General features: G+C 43.5%; 1 protein-coding gene across 1 annotated transcript in view; it reads left to right on the top strand.

Annotated features, from left to right (window-relative positions):
* The window catches only part of LOC121005610 (oocyte zinc finger protein XlCOF7.1-like), a 110,121-nt gene extending 101,899 nt beyond the window's left edge, over positions 1 to 8,222 (top strand). The window contains exon 17 of the mRNA XM_040438386.1: positions 5,740 to 8,222. Coding sequence (XP_040294320.1) covers positions 5,740 to 7,259 — 1,520 coding nt within the window. The 3' untranslated portion in view covers positions 7,260 to 8,222. The remainder of the gene's footprint in view (positions 1 to 5,739) is intronic.
* The last annotated feature ends 8,372 nt before the right edge of the window (positions 8,223 to 16,594 follow it).

Genomic DNA, 16,594 nt, shown 5'->3' with positions numbered 1-16,594 from the left:
TGTGGGTGCAATGCGTGAGGTGAACGCATTGCACCCGCACAGAATCCGGACCCATTCACTTCAATGAGCTATTCAGATGAACGTTGATTTTCACGCATCACTTGTGCGTTGCGTGAAAATCGCAGCATGTTCTATATTCTGCATTTTTCACACAACGCAGGACCCATAGAAATGAATAGGGGTGCGTGAAAATCGCAACCATCCGCAAGCAAGTGCGGATGCAGTGCAATGATACTGCTGATAGGGATGAGCAACCCCATTAAAGTCAATTTACAGTATTATTTTCCCTTATAACATGGTTATAAGGGAAAATAATAGTATTCTTAATACAGAATGCTTACTAAAATGTGGCTTGAGGGGTTAAAAAAATAAATAAAAATGCGCTTGTTCGCGCAGCCGGCATGTCTTCTTTTTTCTTCTTTCAGGACCTGCCAAAGGACCTTTGATGACGTAATCGCGCCACATTTTACTAAGCATTCTGTATTAAGAATGTTATTATTTTCCCTTATAACCATGTTATAAGGGAAAATAATTAAATGTACAGAACACCTAACTGAAACTTATGTGAAGAAATCAGGGTTTGGGTCTGGGTACCACAATCAGTTTTTTCTCACGCTGAAAAAATTGAGCAACGCAACACAATTGCAGTCAAAACTAACTGAAATTGCGTACGCACTCGCACGATATTCCCTGATCGCAGACGCAACGCATTCGGACCTAATCTGGACACGCTTGTCTGCAAGGGGCCTAAGACCATTACAGTTGGTCAAAATATGTATGCCATTTACATGCAGAAGACTTATTTTAACAGACTTTTTGAATAAAGGATTATTCTTTTTGGAATCACGCTGGATCCTTCTTGGCCCCATTTCAGATTGTAGCTTGAACATGCTTTGGATCCGCACACTGGATTTAGCTATTGTTAAGCGTTAGTGTGCCTTTTTTTTTTTGCACAGTTTTTTGGAAAAAGATTACTGTGGCCTAACTGGATTATCCTACATTTATTATTAAAATTCTTCTTCCATGTTCTTGCCCATGCTGCCAGCTTATATAGTTCTTTCTGCAATGTTTGACAACAGGGTGGATTTGATTTAAATCAAACTGATTTAAATCACGATTTAAATCACTAGTCAGTAAGGCTTGATTTAAATCATAGTTTTCTACATAAAGACTAATTCTTGCTGGTATAACTTATAATATGCAAGTAGATGAAGATTTTTAGAATAACAACTTTTCATATTAGTTGGATTAGGTTGATTCTGTATTCATAGGTTTGTAGAAGTTAGGATTAAGGTCTTTTTCTCAACTCTGTTCATGTTATAAAATTTTTGCTGTGAAGAAGAGGCATGTGATCTCTGCTGAGTCAAATTCAGTTTTGAGAACTGCAAAAGTAAACCAAGCATCTGTGATAATATCTTGTAGGCAGAGAAACTGCCCAATAATCTTACAAAAACCTCTGGAAGAGCATGACATTGTGAATGGACAAAGGGGGAAACTAACTCTCCTTAGGAAGAGAGCAACCTTAATCAGTGTGAGGAGACTTTTAGGCAATACATGCTCCTCTGGAATTCTGGGAGGGAAGAAATGCAAATGAGCTCTTAACAAGCTTTGACTCTAATGCCACCAGATGTAAGGGAGCTATCCTATAAGTCAATATTCAGCTCTTAAAATAAGCCTTGAGACATGACTTGGATATTAAATAAGCCAGCACCTCATCTGCAGACAGCTGTTTCGGACACAGGCCTCTCACCCAGTTAAGCCAGTACTCTCTGCTCTGCACTGATGAGGGGAAATTACTCCGACTGCAGATGAGGTGCTTGCTTATTTAAAAGTCATGTCTCAAGGCTTATTTTAAGAGCTGAATATTGACTTATAGGATAGCTGGCTTACATCTGGTGGCATTAGAGGCAAAGCTTGTTAAGAGCGCATTTCTTCCCTCACATTGTTAATGGATTAATGGAATTTATTTACCAAAAAGATTAAACATATACAGCCTTATTCTACATAATTAAAAAACAAATCTTTATTTCATGATGGAATAACCTTTAGATGGTAATATATTTTCCTCAAAAAGCATTTTATATATAAAAAAAATCTGATTTAAATAAAAAAAATCAGTTGTTTTTTTTTGTTGTTAGTTTTTTAAACCATTGATTTGTATCCATCCTGTTTGACAGTCAGGCTGGGTTTTAAGTATCCTACACAATTTTGTGTCATTAGCAAAAACTGACCCTTTACTTTGTCCTGTCCACAAGATCATTGATGAAGATCATTTAAGAATAATGATTGTTTATCTTTAATGCCCCATTTTCCTTCACTCCATCGTGGTCACCTGACATTTGCTGCTGTGTTGGTTCCCTGTCCCCATGACATCACGTCTATATCTGAAATGTGGCAAAGCTTGTATGAAAGGGCTGGGCGATTATGACAAAAGAAAATCGCAATGAATTGAAGTTGTGACCTCGATTTAGATTATTGAATGATTATTTGGGGGTGTGGCTTGGGATGTGGCTTAGCACGGGGTGTTATACGACACCAATGGCTTGATCATATTCTGAGTTCTGCATTTAAAAAAATAAATAAATAAGGTGATTTTTTTTCCCCTCTATTGGGAATTTTTCTTTGCATCGCCATAACTTTTTTTATTTTCGTTCAACAAAGCTGCATATGAGGGCTTGTTTTGTTTTGGGACAAACTGAAGTTTTTATTGGTACCATTTTTGGGTTACATACGACTTTTTGATCACTGTTATTCAACTTTTTGGGGGGGATAAGGTGACTAAAAAAAAGTTGAATCGCGTGTTTTTATTATTTTTTTCCGTTACAACATTCACCACACAGGAACATTTTTTCAAATATTTTAATATTTCAGACATTTTTGGATGCTGCGACACCTGATATGTTTAATATTTTTTTTGTTTAGATTTTTATATGTAAAATTGTGAAAGGGGGTGATTTAAACTTAATATTTTTTTATTTTTTTTTACTTAATTACTTTTAGCCCCCTTAAGGGGCTAGAACCTGGGATCTTTTGATCCCTTGTCCAATTCACCCTATTAGAGATGTATTAGGGTGAATGGAATTCTGACGCGGTCCCTGCTGAGCTGTGCCTTGAGGATACCAGATGTTGCGATCGCTGTTGAATGCGACATCAGAGGGGTTAAATGACGGGATTTGGCATTTTCGCCGTTCCGTGTCATTGTGGCCGGGTGTCTGCTGTATTATACAGCCGACACTCGCCGTGTATGGAGCAGGCTCAGCAAAGCAGCCCACTCCACACAATTCCTTGCGCATAATGTCATACATGTACGGCATAACACATTAAAGGGTTAATGGGAGGCACAAGGTGTTTTTAATTTTAAACTTCCATGTGCCTCATATTAATAGTAAGTGACACCATCATTAACCTCATGTAGCCCATTATATGAGGACATGATGGGGTCACTTGCTATTAATATGAGGCACATGAAGGTACTAATGTAATAAAACCATGTGCTTCATATCAATACAGGCATAAAGCACATACCGGTAAAACTGAAGGAAACCTCCTGCAGCAAGATCTCCCTGGACGCTAAGTTAAAGGACCTTTGATGCAGTCATCAACATGTGACCAATCAAAAGTGAATGTTATTGGTCACATGCCGATGACCTTTACCTTATCAGCATTCAGTACTGTGAGGACGCGATGAGTTTCCCTCTTAACTGCCCTCTTTTTCTCCCCTCTCCTTCCCTCCCTGTCACTTTCCCATTGGCCACTGGGCTTTTTTATTGTTGTCAGTGACCGGCCGTGTCGCAATGAGGAGGGAGGGGATGCTTTCCCTCCTTCTCCACTGTGCGACCGCGCAGCTTAGAGGCAACACTGCCGCCCGGCCCCCATATGACGTCATAAGAACCAAACCTGAAATAACTGACACAGGCAAAGTGCCGTCAGTTAATCAGGCTGATGGTCGTTTTTTTTTTTTGTTTTTTTTTTATTGGCCCAGCCCTTTAAGGCTCTGGCCTGTAGACACAACATCATCAATGACTTTGCCTTTGAGGGCAGTGGTCTGCTCATTCTCCTGTACTCTGCCCTGTAGACATGATGTCAGCAGTGATGCTGTGTCTTAGGGCAGGGCTTCAAGCAGGCTTGGATCTGTGCTGTTTGAGCAGGTAGGGGAAGGAGAAGCAGAGACCTGATGCAATAGCACAAACACAGAGTTCAGCTCACTACTTGGACCTTAAGATCAGCCACCAGATAGCGGGTGCAGGGAGATGTATCCTTATTTGGAAATTGGCACCGTAGTGAAAATTCACATAACAATGTGCTCCAACACTCTTCTTGTATTTTATTTCATCTTCTAAAAAGCATCTCAAACATGGTAAAAAAAGATGCTTACACATTTCGAACATGTATGACTAGTTCTTACTCATAAAGCCTGTATTAGACTGGCGGATTGTCATCCAGTTCATCATTAACAAACGTTCAGAGGAACACTTGTTAGCGATGATCTGGCAGTCTGTCGCCATTTACCCGATGAACGAGCAAGCTCATTCATCGGGAAATCCAGATTTTTTTGCATGCTTAAAAATCATCATTTGCCGGTGGCAGATCATGCTTTCGAAACACAATCTGCTGACGGCAAACAACTATTCAGTATGGGGAAGAGCGATGGCATAACGATCGCTCCTCCCCATACTGTGGAGGAGGTCGCTGCATGTAATAGTGTTGTAATGTTGCTGTATTTGTGTGTGACTCGTTACCTGGTAGCTTAATATGCTCTTTCCCTTTTAACGGATTCTCCGGGAATTAAGAAAATAAAAATAAATACAATAAAGAATCTAAACTAAGTATGCTGACATGGAGAGCGGCGCCCAGGGATCTCCCTGCACTTACTATTATCCCTGGGCACCGCTCCGTTCTCCCGGTATATGCTCCGGTATCTTCAGATTTACAGCTCAACTGGGAGGAGCCTGCTCTAGTTCTCCTGGGCGTCTCCTTCTCCCAGGCTGTAGCGCTGGCCAATCGCAGCGCTCAGCTCATAACCTAGAGTTTTTTTTTCTCCCAGGCTAGGGAGAAGGAGACGCCCAGGAGAACTAGAGCAGGATCCTCCCAGTTGAGCCGAAAATCTGAAGATACCGGAGCCTAAACCGGGAGAACGGAGCGGCGCCCAGGGATAATAGTGAGTGCAGGGAGATCCCTGGGCGCCGCTCTCCATGTCATCATACTTAGTTTAGATTTTTGATTGTAGTGAAAGGTCCTCTTTAAATATTACAGGTTTTGTGTGTACTAGTAGGACGGTGGCCATTTTGTATCCCCTGATGATTGCTCCATAGACAAAATGAGCCATTATAACTAATGAAAGATATTTAGGAATATATTTATAATAAAGTAATATTTAAGTATTTTCAGTTGTTTTATTTTCTTAATTCCTGGAGAATCCCTTTAAGAAAGGAACCTGTGTGTCTATGATCAGTTGCACCTGTGGTAATTATGTTGGATGTAAAAACAGTTTATCACTGAAAACGGTTCACTACAATGGTAAATGCAATTGACAATATATGGCTAAACCCTCATGCGGATTAGTTACTGTTTCATTGACATCCACCTTTGATCATTGAGTGTGTATTGGTACAAATAGAGAAATTTTCTTCACAAAATGATGCGTATTGTATGGAAAACAAATGCCTATGTAATTGTATGGAAAAACAAACCTTGTTTTTTGCAACAGATCAAATAAAATCTCATTCTATTTTCCAATAGATGACTACTCTAAAGACATTTTGGGAAATGTCCTTTTATCTCCAGATTACAAAGTAAGATATAACGATATCACAGAAGATAATCATGGCGAACATTACTCAACACTTCTTACCACAAATATATCTTTGGGTCTTCACAGCAGAGATCTATCAACTGATCCCATTAATCACAAGGAACCTTCTTCTGGTCAATCACAGATTGTTAAACAAAGTACAGGAGATAAAGGGAGTAAAATATTTCCATGTTCTGAATGTGGGAAACAGTTTAAAAAGAAATCTATTCTCTCTATGCATGAAAAAATTCACAAAGATGAAAGACCATTTTCATGTCCAGAATGTGGGAAAAATTTTAAAAGGAAATCAAGTGTTATTGAACATCAGAAAACTCACAAGGATGAAAGACCATTTCCATGTACAGAATGTGGGAAAGTTTTTAAAAAGAAATCCATTCTTTCTATGCACAAGAGAATTCACAGAGATGAGAGGCCATTTTCATGTTCAGAATGTGATAGAAGCTTTCAACACAGATCAGATCTTATTATACATCAAAGATCTCACACAGGGGAGAAGCCATATTCATGTTCTGAATGTGGAAAATGTTTCCGCCAAAGAGCATACCTTGTTACACATCAGTGGACCCACAGAACTGAGAAGCCACATTCATGTTCCGAATGTGGAAAATGTTTTATGCAGAAATCTATTCTTCTTCTCCATCAGAGAATTCACACAGGGGAGAAGCCATATTCATGTTCAGAATGTGGGAAGGGTTTTATGCAGAAATCAGCCCTTGTTATGCATCAGAGAATTCACACAGGGGAAAAGCCATTTTCATGTTTAGAATGTGGAAAATGTTTCCGCTATAAATCAGATCTACTTGTACATGAAAGAAGGCACAGAAAGGAGGAGCCATTTTCATGTCCAGAATGTAACAAGGGTTTTCAACAGAAATCAGACCTAATTGTACATCAAAGAACTCACACAGGTGAGAAACCATATTCATGCTCTGAATGTGGTAAATGCTTTGCCCAGAGATTTTCCCTTTTAGCACATCAGAGAACGCACACCGGAGAGAAACCATTTTTATGTTCTGAATGTGGAAAATGTTTTATGAAGAAATCTGTCCTTGTTATACATCAGAAAATTCACACAGGGGAAAAGCCATTTTCATGTTCAGAATGTGGGAAATTTTTTCTTCACAAATCATACCTTATTATACATCAAAAAAGGCATAGAAGGGAGCAGCCATTTTCATGTCCAGAATGTGATAGAGCTTTTCTACAGAAATCAGCTCTTGTTCTACATCACAGAACTCACACAGGGGAGAAGCCATATTCATGTTCTGAATGTGGGAAATGTTTTACCCAAAAATCAACCCTTGTTAGACATAACCTAATCCATACAGGGGAGAAGCCATTTTCTTGTTCAGAATGTGGGAAATGTTTTAGTCATAGATCAGCAGTTGCTCAGCATAAGAAGCGAAGCCATTTTCAGACTGTAACAAATGTTTTACCTCAGACCTAGTGCTGTATGGAAATCATTTCACAAGCTTAGCACAATCCTAAGCTTCAATCTACTGTGTCTTCTGGCAATGATTCTATCCTTTTTTTCTGCCTATAGGTGGTGCACAAGACAATGATGTGGTAGTTATCAAAAGACTGACCTAAATAATAAATGTGCATGTGCCTAAAATCTGTCTAAAAACTGGTGCAATGAGGGTTTCTACAACTTTTTCCAACTTGATTGAATGTAGGTGGGGCTTCAATGGAAAGGGGCAGTCCTAAGATGTGATATTTTGTGCCAAATTTGCACTATAATTCTGGCATAAAGTTCTGTCTCAAAGCAAACCAACAGTTAGTAAAGAGTTGGACAAAAGTGTCTGGCCATCCACCACATTTAGACAGCCTGTCTGTGTTTAGACTCACCGATATTTTCTCAGTGGATCCCCTGCTGTGTCCGATAACTAACCTAACATTTCATCATTAGATCTCTTCCTACCAATGGCCACATCTTCCAAGCAGTACTTCACAATAGCAGCAATAAATAGCTATTCTGTTCTCTCTTCTTTGGGGTGTGAAACTGTAAAGCCTCATTCCCACGTCAGTGTTCGGTCAGTGATTTCCATCAGTGATTGTGACCCAAAATTAGGTGTGGAGCCTCCAGAGACATAAGGTATAAGGGAAAACATCTGCACCTGCTCTGTGTTTAGAGCCACAACCACTGATGGAAATCACTGACCAAACACTGACTGTGTGAATGAGGCATAAGAGACCTACCTCTGCACGTGGGGACAAGAACTGCATGCACTTTACTTCCTTGAAATGTCACTGCTGTTTTTCATCATAATGCAACCTCATCAATTTCTATAACTTGTCTTAACCCTTTTGGATTCCAGAGCACATTTCTTGGATTTTCAGTACCATCATAGGTTATGCATACTGGCCATGAAAGACTATTAAAGGGGTTGTCCAAGTTATGAAAAAAATATATATAGCACTGTAAATGTGATGGGCAGCAATATATTACTGAGCTAAGCAAGTTTTAGGTAAAAAAAATATATATTTCCCTGGTTCTCTTCTAGCTCTTTGTTTACCTGCAATAACAACAATCTTTTCCCCTCCCCCTGCTCTGCAAAGGGAGTGAACACAAGTGCTGCCCTGAGCGAAATGTTGTCATGGTCCCTCAGGTGACTGATGTCAGGAAATCAAGGAGATTGGCTGAGCGTGAAAGAATCTAACAGCCTCCTTGATTTTTCTTGATTCAGTGTGGATAGGGTTAATGACCACTTCCCTTTTCTCAGCTATTGCTCAGTGGTCATCACTTCTACCCTTTATAGTCTCACCCCACCCTTCTGACTATGCGGTTGATAGCTTCATTTGGGTTTGGATGAGCCCATGTGAGATCCTCTCTGGTGTTCCTGTTCTTCCATCTCTACAGAAGTTAAGTATCGAGTATGTTTGTATTAGTTATATTCCCTGTTGTATCTGGGCCTGGGGCAGAGACTTCCATTCGTCCATCTGGGGAGGAATGGGTTGTCTCTGGTCCTATACTTATTCCAGGGACTTATTGGGGAAATCAGGGCCTAGGTATCCTGCTTATGAATATTCTTACCTTCAAGGTCTATTCATATTGGTAGGTAGTCAGGGCCCGGATTAGGGTTGTCTAGGAGGTGACCTGTTTCTTCCCTAGTTTCCAGGCCCAGTTACTGTTCCCCTTCCCTCCTGTGTTCAGTGTGGAGTTTCCCCCCTACACTGATCGTGACACATGTCTGCCTGCTGGGATACTCAGTAGCATGTTGTATGTGTAGGACTACAAGTCCCAGCTGTAAAATTACACTGCTGATACACACAGGATCTTCTCCCTGTTCTTGTGCAGAACTCCTCTAGTCTGTGAGCTCCTGTGCCCAGCATCTGTCTCCTCACTGCCTGCAGCTACTCAATAAAGCCTTTAGCCCTGAATCTGTGCTCTTGAAGGGGTTAATCTTTCCTGAATTATGCAGTGGAAGGGAGACAGAGGGCAGGCAGCAGACAGCAGAGCAGGGGGGCGTGGCCAGCACAGTGATGTCTCGTGTACAGACTCAGGTTTGTGCACAAATCTTTATCAGAGCAGGGAGAGAGACCAACATCACAGGTCATGTGACCCTCAGTGAAATCTGAGAAAGGAGCAACTACAGATGCAGTAAGTGCATGGTAAAGCTGTTACATTTGATTAGTTAGAAACATACAAAGAACAAAAAAATAACTCGGACAACCCCTTTAATTAAAATTTCACTGGTCTTCTCAAAGAGGTTTTGGTATACATTTCTGTTTATTTATATGTGCAGTTTTAGGAAAGATGACTAAAGAGTAATCATACAGTATAGTAATGTGTATGGGAATGACAGGGATAGATGTTGGCATCAATAAATAGGTAAAATAGAAACTGCAACTATATGCAACCTCAAAAGTGAAGAGTTTCTCTTATGTTTGCATGAATGACCCCACCACCTACAAATCCTCATTTTGTATTCATCACTTTTTCAAGGAGATAACCAGATTACATTCGTTAAATAAAGCCGATGAGCCCCAGTTACATTTAATCAGAATAATTTCAAGTGAAGATAATTAGCGAGTACTACATAGGTGCAAGCTAAGTCCTACACTAGTACAAGGGAACAGGGGAAGCGGTTCCCCATTAAAAGTAATATAAAAATATTGAAAAAAAAATGGCCTGCATATTAGCATGGTAAAAATAAAAAGAAACAGAATGGTGTGATTTAGGTGCAATGGTAAGAAAACAATATTAGTTTAAATACACCAAATACCAGATGTAATGTACTCTGCCCTTAACCTCTTAAGGACACATGACGTATCGGTACGGCATGTTGTCCTGATACTTAAGGACACATGACGTACCGGTACGTCATGTATAGTTCTGATCACTGGAGGGCGGTGATCGGAACCTGGTGCCTGCTCAAATCATTGAGCAGGCACCTTGGCTAAATGGGCCTGGGGGTCCTGTGACCCCTCCATGTCGTCGATCGCAGCAAACCGCAGGTCAATTCAGACCTGAGGTTTGCTGCGGTTTCGGAAGTTTCTGATCCCCGTGGTCACAGACCGCGGGGATCAGAAACTTCAAATTAAGCTTTATTTTAATGTTTAACCCCTTCCCCCCTGCTGCCCTCTTTGTTATCTGCCAGCGGGCGCAGCGGGGGGGGGGGTGCGGGGAGTGCGGCAGGGAGGGTGTAATGACCGGTGTCACGCACAGGGAGGGAAAAGGGAAAGCCCTGCCCAAGGGAGAGGGAAAGGTGGTGACCCCTGACTCACCTTGCGGCTGGCACCTGACTGCCCTGACGTCCCTAGACGGGTTCCTCACCCGTGCGGCGATCACGTGCCTAAACCCTGGCTTTCCCTAGAATGAGCCCTAGATAGTGAACGGGCCGGTGGGATCGCTAGTCCGCACCACTGACACTAAGAGGGAAACACCAGGGAGAGGACAGACAATACAGACAAACACATACACCCAGGTGGGCGACCACAGCAGACCACAAAGGTCCAACAGGGATCCGGAGGGTAATGTTCTGGACCAACTACCAGAGAACGCAGCAACACAGCTCCAGAGGGTCAGTATAGAATTCCAGGCAGGAAGCTCTATATCTGGCAACCAGAGAAGTGTGAGAGGGGAATATAAGGAAGTTGGGAGTGCTGGACAAGGAACAGCTGAGGAGAAAGGAGCTACAGGTCACTGAGTGAGCCAAAAAGGGTTGCAAAGCAAACCCAGAAAGCTACCATAAGGAAACAGCCCTATCTTACATAGAGCGCGCAGCCAACCGCTGCGACTTCCTGACCCCGGGTATAACGGAGTCAGGCGTGGGTCTTGACACCCTCGTAACAGTACCCCCCTCTCTACGAGGGGCCTCCGGACACTCAGGACTAGGTCTCTCAGGATGAGAGGCATGAAAAGCCCGAACTAGCCTGTCGGCGTTTACCTCAGACGCAGGAACCCACATTCTTTCCTCTGGACCGTAACCTCTCCAATGCACCAGATATTGAAGAGAGCGGCGGACCCGACGAGAATTAACAATTTTGGATATCTGAAATTCTAGATTACCATCCACAACAACAGGAGGGGGTGGCAGCGGTGACGGTTCTAGAGGTGGAACATATTTTTTGAGTAACGACTTATGAAAGACGTTATGGATTTTAAATGTCTGAGGTAGCTCCAGGCGAAAAGCCATGGGGTTGATGATGGCTACAATTTTGTAAGGGCCAATGAACCTAGGACCCAGTTTCCAAGAGGGAACCTTTAATTTAATATTCCTAGTAGGCAACCACACATAGTCATTCACTCCTAGGTCCGGACCTGGCGACCGTCTCTTATCAGCCATGCATTTGTGTTTACCTCCCATATTTTTCAAGTTAGCTTGCACCTTCTGCCATACCGATGAAAGAGATGACGAAAACCGTTCCTCTTCGGGAACCCCAGAAGACCCCCCCTCTTTGAAAGTACAGAATTGGGGATGAAAACCATATGCACCAAGAAATGGTGACTTGCCAGTGGATTCCTGACGACGATTATTTATGGCAAACTCAGCTAACGGTAAATATGATGACCACAACTCTTGGTTTTCAGACACAAAACATCTTAGATATGTCTCCAGGTTTTGGTTGGTACGCTCAGTCTGTCCATTCGACTGAGGATGGAAAGCTGAGGAAAAGGACAAGTGCACCCCCAAACGGGAACAAAAAGCTTTCCAAAATTTAGAAATAAACTGGGTACCCCGATCCGAAACAACATCGGAAGGGACCCCGTGAAGCTTCAAGATTTCACTGACGAATACCTGAGCAAGAGTCTTAGCATTAGGTAGTGCGGGTAACGCAATGAAGTGTACCATTTTGCTAAACCTGTCCACTACTACCAAAATAACAGTTTTACCCGCAGACAAAGGTAAGTCAGTGATAAAATCCATTGACAGATGTGTCCATGGTCTATTGGGAATGACGAGTGGTAATAGAGACCCTGCAGGACGTGTATGTGAAACTTTTGCGCGCGCACAGGTAGAACAAGACACAAAATCCAATACATCCTGACGCAACCTTGGCCACCAAAAACAACGAGACAATAGCTCCAAGGTTGCTTTACTACCCGGGTGCCCAGCAAGTGCCGAATTATGATGTTCCTTTAATAGTTCGAAACGCAGGTTCAACGGTACAAACATTTTCTCTGAGGGGCAAGAGACCGGGGTGTCCCCCTGGGCCTCTAACACCTTCCCCTCCAGAGAAGAGTGTACCGCAGAAACAACCACTCCTCTTTGAAGAATGGGTACCGGATCACTCACATTACCCCCTCCAGGGAAACAACGAGATAGTGCATCAGCCTTGATATTCTTTGCCCCAGGACGATAGGTAATAACAAAGTTAAACCTGGTAAAAAATAGCGACCACCTAGCCTGTGTAGGGGTGAGACGCTTAGCTGATTCGAGGTACAGAAGATTTTTGTGGTCCGTAATCACAGTGACTGGGTGGACTGCCCCCTCTAAAAAGTGACGCCATTCTTCAAACGCTAGTTTAATAGCTAATAGTTCCCTATTGCCAATATCGTAGTTCTTTTCTGCTGCAGATAGTTTTTTAGAAAAGAAAGCACAAGGACGCCATTTGCCAGGAGACGGACCCTGAGACAGCACCGCCCCCACTCCCACCTCTGACGCATTGACTTCAACAATAAAAGGCTGAGAGACATCAGGTTGGACTGGTACAGGTGCCGAGGTAAACCTCTCTTTTAGAGAGGAAAAAGCAACTTTAGCGGCGTCAGACAATTTAGAAAAATCAGTCCCCTTCCTAGTCATGTCAGTAAGGGGTTTTACAATAACTGAATAATTTTTTATGAATTTCCTATAGAAATTCGCGAAGCCCAAGAACCGTTGCAGAGCTTTGAGGTTCTCAGGAAGATCCCAATCTAAAATTGCCTGGACCTTCCTAGGATCCATGCGGAAACCTGACGCAGATAAAAAATAACCTAGGAATTGTATCTCCTGAACGGCGAAGACACATTTTTCAATTTTAGCATATAATTCATTCATCCGTAGGACCTGCAGTACTTGTTTGACATGCACCTCATGTGTTCTCAGATCAGACGAATAAATAAAAATATCATCTAGGTATATTACCACAAACCTGCCGATTAGATGACTAAAAATGTCATTAACGAAATGTTGAAAGACGGCAGGAGCATTGGTCAGACCGAAAGGCATAACTAGATTTTCATAATGCCCCTCAGCGGTGTTAAAAGCTGTCTTCCACTCATCCCCCTCCTTGATACGAATCAGATTGTAGGCCCCCCTAAGATCAAGTTTGGAGAACCACCTAGCACCCGCAATCTGGTTAAACAGGTCGGGAATGAGAGGAAGAGGGTATGGGTCTCGGATGGTTATCCGATTTAATTCGCAAAAATCTAGGCAAGGACGCAGGCCCCCATCTTTCTTTTTAACAAAGAAAAACCCTGCAGCCACGGGTGAAGAAGAGCGTCTGATGTGTCCTTTAGCCAAGCTCTTGGAGATATAATCCTTCATGGCTTGTCTCTCTGGACCCGAAAGATTATATAACCTGGTCTTGGGTAATTTTGCGCCGGGAATAAGGTTAACCGGGCAATCATAAGGACGGTGAGGTGGTAACTTCTGACAACCCTTTTCAGAAAAAAACGTCCTCAAAGTCCGAAATAAATGTAGGTAGGGTAGTTATAGAGGCGACTAAGCAATTGCTATTTAAGCAATTTTCTCTGCAATGTTCACTCCACTCCGATATCTCCCTGGCCTGCCAATCCACCACTGGATTGTGCGCTACCAACCAGGGAAGGCCCAGCACTACCGGAGTGGGAAGCCCCTCCAGAACATAACATGAAAGCATCTCGTTATGGTGGTCCCCTACCCGAAGGTGTAAATTATGAACAATGTGGGTGAGGTTTCTCTGAGACAGAGGAGCAGAATCAATAGCGAATATGGGAATAGGTCTCTGTAGCGTACAGAGAGACAAACCCATAGTGCGGGCAAAATGGGCATCTATCAAATTTACCCCTTCTCCACTGTCTAGAAAGAAAGAAATAGTCTCCGTCTTAACACCAAAAACAATAATTGCTGGCAACACAAATTGCGATGTACGTATGGAGGAAACATATACCCCCCGGCTGACATCCTCCACACAGCCTGGGGTTAGTAGTTTTCCGACGGTCTTTTGTTTTCTGAGGAAAGAAGGACAGACATTAATGAAATGACCCCTCTCCCCACAAAAAAAACAAACCCCACGCCTACGGCGAGCCTCAGGAGGACGGACCTGACGAGTAGTTCCTCCTAGCTGCATAGGCTCGTCTAAGTCTGTACAGACTAACTGCTGCTTGGGAGGGGTTACCAATTGCTCCGGTTTTTTCAACCTGTCCCTAAGGCGTCTATCTATTCGGATAGAAAGGGACATAACAGCATCAAGGGAAAAGGGGGTCTCATATAATGCAAGCGCATCCTTAACCCTTTCGGATAACCCAGAGCAGAACTGACTCCTGAGAGCCGGGTCGTTCCATTGGGTATCCGTAGCCCACCTACGGAAGTCAAAGCAATACTCCTCTACCGGCCGCTCTCCTTGTAGGAGTCTCCGTAAACTTGATTCAGCCAGTGCGACTCGGTCAGGGTCGTCATATATGAGACCCAAGGCCCCGAAAAACTCATCCACTGACCGAAGAGCCTGGGAATCAGTAGGTAAAGAGAACGCCCAGGACTGCAGGTCCCCCTGCAGCAGGGAAATAACAACCCCCACCCGCTGTTCTTCATTACCAGAGGAGTAAGGGCGCAGTTTAAAATATAATTTACAGGCCTCACGGAATGTCAAAAACTTGTCCCTTCCCCCAGAAAATCTGTCAGGGAGAGGGACCTTGGGTTCCGCAACAACCTGGTTACCAGTAGCAACCGCTGGGCTTGCGGTCAGTTGTAATTGTTGCTGGAGCACCGACGCCTTCAATCCTGCCACCTCCAAAGACAGGCCATGAAAGTGTTTGGACAGAGCAGCAATTGGATCCATACTGGATTCTAAGTAGGTAAAAACATATTTTTTTTTTTTTACCTACACAAAATAAGGGCCAGATATAATGTAATGACCGGCGTCAAACACAGGGAGGGAAAAGGGAAAGCCCTGCCCTAAGGGAGAGGGAAAGGTGGTGACCCCTGACTCACCTTGCGGCTGGCACCTGACTGCCCTGACGTCCCTAGACGGGTTCCTCACCCGTGCGGCGATCACGTGCCTAAACCCTGGCTTTCCCTAGAATGAGCTCTAGATAGTGAACGGGCCGGTGGGATCACTAGTCCGCACCACTGACACTAAGAGGGAAACACCAGGGAGAGGACAGACAAACACATACACCCAGGTGGGCGACCACAGCAGACCACAAAGGTCCAACAGGGATCCGGAGGGTAACGTTCTGGACCAACTACCAGAGAACGCAGCAACACAGCTCCAGAGGGTCAGTATAGAAGTCCAGGCAGAAAGCTCTATATCTGGCAACCAGAGAAGTGTGAGAGGGGAATATAAGGAAGTTGGGAGTGCTGGACAAGGAACAGCTGAGGAGAAAGGAGCTACGGATCCCTGGATGAGCCAAAAAGGGTTGCAAAGCAAACCCAGAAAGCTACCATAAGGAAACAGCCCTATCTTACATAGAGCGCGCAGCCAACCGCTGCGACTTCCTGACCCCGGGTATAACGGAGTCAGGCGTGGGTCTTGACACCCTCGTGACAGAGGGCTGGCGTTGCTTGGGGGGGCGGGCAGGCATGCGATCATCCGCCCGCCCCCTCTCTCAGGATAGCCGAGCGGTTTGCAGAGTGTCAGCACATTGCTGACACTCTGCTTGAAATGCCTGACATCTGTGCTGGCACAGATGCCATGCGTTTAACTCCTTCCATGCCGTGGTACGTAGGGACCGCTGTATGGAAAAGGTTAAGAGGGAGGGAGCTCCCTCTCCCATGGGGGGCTGCTGTGCCTTTTCAGCCCCCGATGGGAGAGGGAGGGGGCCCCCCTCCCTCCCCATCACCCACTGCTCTGCTGTGGCAGCGAGTGATGGTTACCATGGTAACCGGATGCCTTCACAGGCGTCCGGCTGTCCATGGTATCAGAGGCTGTTCACGGTGCTGATTAGACTTCTGCTAAAGGCAGAAGTCTAATCAGACTTTGTAAAGTGAAAATACAGTACAGTACACTATATAGAGTACTGTACTGTATTATACAGACATCAGACCCACTGGATTTTCAAGAACCAAGTGGGTCTGGGTAAAAAAAAAAGTGAAAAAAAAAAGTAAAAATCAAAAAACACTTATCACTGATTAAAAATGAAAAAAATTAAATTCCCTA

Source organism: Bufo bufo, chromosome 6 (assembly GCF_905171765.1).
Source record: "Bufo bufo chromosome 6, aBufBuf1.1, whole genome shotgun sequence".
In the NCBI taxonomy this organism is placed as follows: Eukaryota; Metazoa; Chordata; class Amphibia; order Anura; family Bufonidae; genus Bufo; species Bufo bufo.
This window is presented reverse-complemented; position numbering and strand designations above follow the sequence as displayed.